The 9802-nt window shown below is 28.7% G+C and overlaps 1 protein-coding gene across 1 annotated transcript; it reads right to left on the bottom strand.

The window, feature by feature from the left end:
* Positions 1–877: 877 nt before the first annotated feature.
* LOC123305126 (TATA box-binding protein-like 1) lies at positions 878–7143 on the bottom strand. Its single transcript, XM_044886751.1, has 2 exons — positions 6562–7143; positions 878–1378 (listed from the first exon to the last, which is right to left on the bottom strand). Exons 1-2 carry the CDS (start codon positions 6982–6984, stop codon positions 1022–1024), a joined length of 780 nt encoding a protein of 259 aa, XP_044742686.1. The 5' UTR covers positions 6985–7143; the 3' UTR covers positions 878–1021.
* Positions 7144–9802: the final 2659 nt, after the last annotated feature.

The following is a 9802-nucleotide window of genomic DNA, read 5'->3' as shown; positions in this document are numbered from 1 at the left end:
TATTTTTTTCTTCTAAACGAAATAAATTTATGATGAATCAAAAAATATTTCAGTGGAATAAACAGGAAAAATATTTTTTTAAATAACAAAATAATATTAATAATAACAAATTACGATGATAAATGTTATAAGGAAAAATTGCATGATAATACCAGTCTTCATATAAATCAGTTCTTTAGGAAAACCTAAATCTACACGTATAGAATTTCCTTGCGCGCGCAAAATACTATTTGTGTATTATAAAATGAAATTAAAAGAAAATAATTTATTTGATCTCGTTAGCTACTTTACATTTTTCAAGAAAAACAAAAAAAATTTAATAAAAAACTAGACATTATTTTTTCCTGTTTAATCTAAGAGATTTTTTTTTAGGCCTATACAATTTTTTCATGTCGTCAAGTCAAACAAAACATTATGATTCGATGAATTTCTTAAAGATTGAATCGAAATTTAATACGAATTTTTTTGCAGGAAAACATATTTTTATCTACTGTTAGTTGGAGAGTATACATTTATATAATTGTATCTAATGGTGAAAACTACACGAAAAAATTGTATTTAACATTTATTGTATTAAATTTACTTATAAGTAACAATTATACACTCATTTTCAATAAAGATATTTTAAGAAAATATGAAAAAATTTGAACAAATATCATTTTTTTCAAAAATTGCGAAAATTTTTGCACTAGAATTGAAACAAAAAAAAATATAATTCTACGGTGAAATTTTACTCTTTTCCAAGGACAAAATAACTCACAAATATTATTTTAATTGACAAAAAACACAAAAAAAATAATCAATTTTTTTTTTAAAACATTTTTTCGAAAAGAAAAAAAAACATTCATTCGTCAAGTTTATTAATTACAGGTAAAAAATAAATAAAAATAAAACCAGAAATATTTCTACGTTTTCGACGAATAAATTAATTAATGCCTTTTTTAAATAACACTCTTTGTTCTTTGTTGTTTTTTTTTTTGAACACACTGTAAATACACTTAAATATTCATTTACTACTGCTTTATTCCCATTCGTCAATTTCACTTTCAATTTCGGTTGCAATCGCTTGCTGAGTCTGTTGCCACACTGCCTCATCATCGGGGCTACGCTCTTTACGAAATTCATATACCAATGGGAATATATGTTCAATTGCTGCTTGGACATCGGCAACACTGGGTGCTGTTACAGTAATACTTCCTGTTGAAAATATTTTTAGTGTTGCCTTAGGATCTTTTAATTTGTATGTGACACCTGGATGTAATTCTGGTTCGTAGTCGGCATGTTCTTTGTGTCTCGTTGAGAATGACGTGATTTTTATTGCAAATGGCATTGAACATGTTCCCAATACGTTAACTACTCGAAAATTATTAAATCGCACCTGAAAAAAATTAAATAAATAGTTGTCAATATTTGTGAATAAAATAAGTTAAAAAATAGAGCAGAGGAGGGGATTATAAAAATAATACTAATAAGAGGAGTACCGAAAAATGGGTCTCTAGCACCTAGACCAAGCGGGGAATCTGTGCTATCCTTGAGAACAGCCTATTACGAAATATTTTAAGCAGATGAAGCTATCGAGATCAGACGTCGTGCAAAAAGTTCCAGCTTCTCCGCAGGGATTTATCCCAGGATTAATGGGTCCAAGGTTTAGAACTAAACATCAAACACTCCCTGCAGGTTTCTGGACGTGCAAATATTATGTGCTGTCATGAATCTGTTCGATTTTTTATTTTTATTATATCAATTTATAATTTGTATACATGTGAAAACAATAAAAAATAATTCGAGATACAGAAATTTTATCTAATTCAATTGAAAAGTATAAACAACTTGTTTGAACTATTTATTAAACTAAAATTAATTTATCTTGCATATCTGTACTTGTATAGAAGAAAACGCAGATAAATTGGACCAGTTCTTTTATTTACTAACTTTTTCATTAAGACCTCGAACCCCTCATTAAAAAGTTTATTTTTGTAGTTTTGGAAATGCAGACAATCAAATGCAAAGAAATTTTAGAGAAAATAAACAATCGAATGTCCACACCTTTTAACCTCCGCTTTATTCGCAAGAACCGGTAAAGACCTATAAAAGCCTATTTGGATTATATAACCGAAGTTTACAGTCCGCACTTTATTTGTATACCCTGTATATATGTAATATATATCAAGGTATATTAAGTTTAGTCCCAAGTTTATAACGCCTAAAAATATTGATCCTACGAACAAATTTTTGTATAGGTGATCATAAAATCACCTAATTAGCCCATTTTTGTCTGTCTGTGCAAACGATAACTAAAAAAATCGCTGAAACATTTTTTCGTAAACGTCACTGCTTATCCGTGAGGGCGCAAATTAGGACAAAACTTTGCTGTCCATTTTCTCCAAAACTATAAAAGATAGAGTTGAAAATAGGTAGCTTCAACTAGTGGTCTTATGAAATATTCTCGAAAAACGAAAACAAATTCTAGAAAATACTTTCGAAAACCAAATGAATAGCGGCCGAATATTTGTATTGGTTTTTAAAACTCTCCTAATCAAAAAAAAAAAAAAAAAAAAAATGCAAGCACTGATATTCAACACTTTCTATACAGGGTATTTCAACAATTAACTCAGTGAATTGTTTGTTTTCATTTGTTTAATATTAAAAACAGAACCATAAAAGGAATTAATTATATCTATTGATTTCGAAGTGTTTTATAATTATTTTAACGGCTTTAATTTTAGAATTTTGATTAAACTAAAACCGTGATAGAATTAGGTTGAACGATATAAACATTATAACTAAATATAGTTATTGTTTAGGTATCGAATTTACGACCATACATGTAGGAGATAATTGAGTCATTTAAAACTATATGAATGCATGATTCTATATCAATTATCAGTACTGATATAATTGCATCCTGTTTTTTTTTGTTCTAAATTCTTACTTATCTGAATATATATATTGTAATGTTTAGAATATATACAATTTTAAGCAAACTACAATCTTTGATCTTGGTGGCTACGATTTTTTCAAAATTATCTGATTTTTCCAATTGCATAATGCAAAAATTTCCTTACCAAATTATCAATTTGACATTATTTTGAAAGGAAAGTAGAAAGAAAGAAAAAAGATTACAAATTTATCGAATTTATCAAAACTTCTAAAAGATTAAGAGCTAAATAACTAAGAAACTAAAATTTTGAATTTTGTACATTTTCACGGAGATCGATTTTTTAAACGCCTATATCACGAAAACGGTGAGGATAGATGAAAACAAACAATTGACTGAGTTAATTGTTGAAATACCATGTATAGACAGTGTTGATTACACTGTCACATTACACGCACATACATGTCACACATACAAAAAGTGGTTGGTTGACTAATTAATTAAATAAGATCAAATCCGTCGACATCTCGGATAACGGCGAGATATATCCAAAATATAAGACCTAATTAGTTTTGAATCAAATTTTAAAAATCACAAATTTTTTAGACACGTCGAGGTTTAGGAAAAGATGATTCATTCTGACCTTATTTCCTCAATTATGTTATGCGCAGAACAGAACTAGCGTCAGAAGTGATAGTTTACCCACAAAATAGATAATAGTAATACGTAGTAGAAAAAATTATTCTCATGTTTTAGAAAATATAATACGTAAGCGATTACAACTTAACTTTTGTATAGACAGTTAGACTTGAGTGGACGAAATTAAGTACTTTACAACACACGCCCGAACGTTTTCCGTCTACCCGCCTAATACAGTATAAACTCGATAACTTAAATCTCGACAACGTTAAAACATCTAGAAGGTAATGCATTTTTTTTGCTTCCTTCTCCTCAGAGCCTAAAACCTCTTAATTAAAATGCAAATCCGCTATAACTTAAACAAATAATCTGGGCATTGGACCTCAGTAACTTCAAGTAATGTTTCGACAATCTCAATAACTTAAAACATCTATATTATTTACTGATAATTTAACCCAGTTCTTGTGTATGTAATAAATAGTAATACATTATTAACACATTTTGTATAATTAATAAACAAAAAACACCAATAAACCTCACTAAGTAAAAATAAAAACCATTAAAAACTCCTTAACAGTCTTAACTTAAACTCTTAATTTAACATTTTCCTTGGTTTTTAAGTTTTCAGCGTATTAATCTCTAACTTCAAAAATAATTTCTTATATATTAAATAAATGAGTCCACACTACGAATACGATGGGTACATAAACGTTTCCGCGTAGCTAGTGTATCGAAAAATTAATATCATTGGAATACGAAAGGCATGAGGGTTGAATGTGTCATATTAAAACCTGATCTCTTTTAAGTAAAATCAATAACCAAAAAAAAGTAATATCTATAAACTTCGTAAATGGGAAACAAAAGGCATTATTTGACATTAGTTTAAATTGCACAAAAACTCGTCTTACAATGTTTGGATTAAATTTTTAGCGTCACTTTATATTTACAAAATATTGATAGATAATAAATTAATGGTATCATACCAAGTTTTAAAATGCATCCCGTTTTTTCTTAGAAATATTTGGCAGTTACTGTTAAATGAAAACGAATATCAAAAATTAACAAAATATTATTAAGATTTTAAAAATTATTCTCTACTTTTTAAAGGCAAGCTTTCAGGATTGAGGAGAAAAATCCATAATAACCTAAAAAGTAGAAATAAGATTTTTCCATGAGTAATCATGCTTTATACTATTGACATAGAGATGACTCAAGTAAAAATTTATCTTATAGTACTTGGTTCTTTCTGCGCAGTCCCTTGTGCGAAATAAAAGCTTGCCTTACGTAGTTTTTACTTAAATATTTATTTTTTGGTAGCTACTGGTAATCGGAGTCCCCAATTATTGTTTTTTCGTATGTCCTCAGCAGAATCTAGGCACTCATATTCAAGTTGAATGAAGAAACGCTAAAAAGTTATAATATGTAGTTTCTTACAGGGATTTTTGCTATCGTTTACTGTCTCAACTATTCGGTTTGCAAAAAAATGTTTCAAACATAAAATGTTTGTTAGAATTCAATATCCGTATAAGATGTGTGCTTTTGAAATTAACATTTTTCGTTTGAATGATCGATTAAACCTATTTTTCGAGTTTCACGCATATATCAAGTTAAAAAAGAAGACACCCTGTATATTCAGAATATTTTGATATAGATAGTAAAAGGAATTACGTAAAAATCAAATTCTTTCAACGGAATTGACCTCTTCCGGGATTGCCCTAGATTGCACAAATCTATTCCCTTAAAAGCAACAAAATGAAATGAAAAGACTACAAGAAACTTTAGTTTTATCAGTGATGGTTTTGTACTCTAAAGTGTACACTTTTAGACTAGGTGTTAGGTATTTGCAAGGTGTACGACGTTGGGTCATTGTGTGGATATAAAAACATTACATAATCCTTATGTAAGTGATAAAAAAAACAACATTATCACAGTGACGAGGCACTCGGGTACCTTCATACAGTTATAGTTTGGCAAAATAAACTATTTTACGCATTTTTTAAGACGCTCGTGTGGCAGCAAAGCAAAATTTCAAAATTCTAACTCAATTGCAACTAGTCGAGATTTTTATTGGCTCAGCTTAAATAGCAAGAAGTACAGGCAACAAAGCAAGTTAAATAAACTGAAATTTATTTTCCTGAATTCGATCTACGTTAAGGATAGTCGATTTTTTATACTAAGTGTCCAATAACACTGACAACTATCAAATAATGCAAACTACGGCTGCTCAAAAAACATCTTCGAACTGAGCTCCTGGACACAAAATGAAATTTGGTTTAAATACACACACCCAAACAAAATTAATTAAATAAAAAAAAAACTTTTAGCAAAAAGAAAACCGACTTCAAAAGAAAAACTTTTCCAAAACAAATTAAAATGCACTAAAAAGTAAAAAAATAACGAAAATATAATGTAGTTAAAATTATTGTTATTTTTGGAGTCGGTGTCAGCCAAAGAAACAACTCTTGACTTATTTTTTTACTTTTTAGTGCATTTTAATTTGTTTTGGAAAAGTTTTTCTTTTGAAGTCGGTTTTTTTTTGTTAAGTTTTTTTTATTTTGTGATTTTTAGTGAACCTGAAGTGCACTAACTAATTTATCACTAAAAAAAGAATCAACGAAATCGGTTGGCGTGATTTTGAGTTATTCGTCCTCTTGTCGTGCATACTTAATGCAAATTTAAGACTTTTATGATTTTCTCATGGATGCCGTTATCAGAACATCATCATCAAAATCGATTCACCCAGTCGAAAGTTCTGAGGTAACAATTATTAAAAAAAAAAAAATACAGTCGAATTGATAACCTACTCCTTTTTTGTTTGAAATCGGTTAATAATTGCATAAATGTGATTTGATAAAAATTTTATATCGATTTCAGACTTGACAATACATCCATAATATATTTTACGTAATAGTATATGGAAGTGAAAAATTATGCACATAATCTGAACTTAAAGTGGGTGGATAAAAAATTTAATTAATTACATAAGTAACTCAAATCAATTAGTGTAATTACCAATAATAATAAAAGAGAAACAAAATATTTACCTTAAAACCAAGTTTTTGTAAACATCTAGCAAATCGACGTGCAGCGATTTTTGCTTGATCCTCACTAGTAGCACCTGTACATGTAATTTTACCTGACGACCAAATACTTGCCGTGGTATATGGTCGTCGTAATTTCATTGTGATCATACCATGTTCACGTCGATATTCAACATTAAAGCCATTTAATGCGATTTGCCGTAAATTTAAATGACATCGTACACTAAAACTGCATACCACATTATTTATAACGATATCAATTTCTGGTTCATCTGACGTATTATTCGATTGTGTTGTTGTGGATTGTGCAAGTTGATTTTGTTGTTCGTTAACTGCATTATTTGTTTCGCAATGTGATGTCAAACCGTTACCGTTTTGTTGTAATGTTGAAATTTCCATACCATTTGTTTGAATGGCTGCAGCCATTTCAATCCCCTCAAAAACTTCAACTATTTCACAGAAAGTTACTTCATTTATTATATCTAACCAGAATATTAATACAACCCCATGCAATGCACGAGGTACGACTTATTATAAAAACAAAGATCTCAATGCGTGCTTTTTTTCACTAAGCTAATATTATTTTTTAATACAATTTGAAAGTATTATTTACTAAATAATACTTACAAACTAAAGTTTTTTTTTTTAAACTAATTAAAAGTAAAAATTTTCGAACTATATTTAGCTAAAAATCGATTTATAAAACGCTATTTTTATACGAATTTATAAATGACACTACGATTATACACATTCAACTGGCATTGTGAATGGCGGCCATGTTGTATTATAAATGACAAAAGATCTCGGGACCGAGTCAACCTCGACCAGCGCAATGGCCGCTGGTCGACTGATGCTCGCGTCGCACCAGAAAAACGCACAACTTCCACTCCGATCTCCCTTCAACAATGCGTTGTCTATTGCTCGTTTCACTAGTTTATCATTATTCATTTTAACAAAATTTTATTTTAAAAGTTTATTTATTCATTCATAAGTTTTATTTAACCTAAAAAAAATTAATTAATTGTATGAAATAAATTACATACAATTCATTTTAAACCTCTTCTCTTTTATTTTGATTCGCAGCTTTGATTCGCAGAATGAAATTTTGTTGATATTTATATAATAAAATATCCTTTTATTGGATTGTTATTATTATTATTTAATGTATATTTGATATACATTTATTTTATCAAAATTGTTAATTAACCAATTTGTATTGATTTATGATGCATAATAAAATACAACCAATATGACTAATTATTTATTATTGATTTTTATACTATTTCAAATGACGTGGACCAATTGTTTTTACTTCGCGATGTTTCAAAAATAGAAACAATTACATTTTGAATTAATAATTCTCTTATAATAATTATAGTAATTATTTTTGAAAATAATATAAATAAAAAAGAAAAGTTTTTTGGTATCAGATAAAAACATTTTAAATGCTACATTTTTCTATTTTTTAAAACATTAATCAATTTTTGAAAAATGTGTCTGAGGAACAAAACAGAGTAACGATTACTTATTTAAACTGGGTAGCATAGATAAAATATAGTAGTGGGAACTGGGTAGAGCACTTTGGGTTTTAAGACAATATTCTCATGCAAACCAATATTTAAAACCCGGCAGAATATTAAACATAGAATCATCATAGAATAATATAATGATAAGTTTCATTATAATTGAACGCCATCACCGGCAATTCAAATAAGTTATGCTGAGTGTTCCCACTACTATATTTTATCTATGAGCGCCGTAATGGTATACGGAAGTTCAAATTATTTCCTCTCTGAAACTTAATATTCTTTTATTTATTTTAACGCTGAAATTTTTATGCTGGACAAAGTTTCCACCTATACCAAATCAAGTCTATTGATTCTATACTAAACATGTCAGATAATATGAAGGGCAAATACAAAATTTTTCGAAATTTCTAAATGGCGGCCAAAGGTCATCATTTTAGTTGACATAAATGTTATTGACATTTTAAACTTATCTAATTTATGAAACAATACAAGGTCTGATATTCAACATTGACTATACAGAGTATATTTCAACAATTAACTGAATTAACTCAATTTTATATTTCGCTTGTTTTATTTAACCTTTATATGAATACTTCTAGAATTAAAAAAAAAAAGTACAACCGAAAATCTTTTATGATGAATTAGATATAACCTTCTCATTGATAAATTTAAAAAAATTGATTATTTGAAAATCTAGCAGATATAGCGACTATTGGCGCAGCTATGAAGTTTCCTCAAGGGGGTTATTGCCCATCACGACCCCTTTAGGGCCGCCCGTGGCATTTATTTCCAAAAATTTTCAAAATCCCAATTCCCAACTCTATTATTTCGGAAGAGAAACCATACAAATGAAATATAAATGGTTTGTGGTACACGGGTAGAAGCGCTGCAATCGCTAAGGAAAATTTAAAATAAATGGATGTCTTGAATGCGTGTTCGGAGGTGGCTGTCTTTGAATGAAGTTTTGGAACTGAATACTGATAAGGCAGTCAGTCATCTTATACCTCGTTATATTTTATTTAATTGGATGAATTCTTGGAATACATAATAAAATTGCTTCCAGGAACAACGTGTATGAACAAGTTAAGAGGAAGTAATTATTTATAGAAAAGAAAATATGATAGTATCCTTTGTTCAGTGAATTACAGTAACTAACTAGATGAATTCGTGGAACTGATATGAAGTATATGCGGTGTATATTTCGTAAAAATCAAAGGGTATATGCCGTATACGCTAGAAAAGTATAAATACTAACAAACATCATTTGCTAATATTAAGCGGATTTTCTCATTTAAAATTTTCAAAAAAATCAATTTATCCTAACAATTTATGAATAAATTCGAAGTACAAAAAAATTCATAGCTATATTTGGGTAACGGTACATGCGTATGATGCCAACTGGTTTCTACAGAAGTAGCGCTTTGTACAAAAACTTTAAATGCGTTTTTCTCGAAACTACGTTACTCAAACTGGTAGGATGTTTTTTTGTAGTCCACGCGATAGATATTTAAAAAGCAGAAGGTTTTTGATGTGTTATAATTAAAATTATAAAATAAACCTGTAAACCAGGAGTAAATTCACGCCCAAAAACGGTGGGTTTTTGAAATTTTTAGAAAAACGGATATATAAACTATAAAAATTATTATTTTTTGCGTTTAATTTAAAATGATGTGTTTACTAATGTACGCTCATAAGAAGTTATACTTCTTCGGTAA

The sequence above is a fragment of the Chrysoperla carnea genome, chromosome 1 (genome assembly GCF_905475395.1).
Source record: "Chrysoperla carnea chromosome 1, inChrCarn1.1, whole genome shotgun sequence".
NCBI classification, from domain to species: Eukaryota; Metazoa; Arthropoda; class Insecta; order Neuroptera; family Chrysopidae; genus Chrysoperla; species Chrysoperla carnea.
This window is presented reverse-complemented; position numbering and strand designations above follow the sequence as displayed.

Bases quoted from the DNA above. Each gene is read 5' to 3' on its own strand.
- LOC123305126 (XM_044886751.1), bottom strand. From the start codon at position 6,984: ATGGCTGCAGCCATTCAAACAAATGGTATGGAAATTTCAACATTACAA. The intron at 1,379-6,561 runs GTAAATATTTTG...AATTTTTTTCAG, and splicing joins TACAAAAACTTGGTTTTAAG to GTGCGATTTAATAATTTTCG.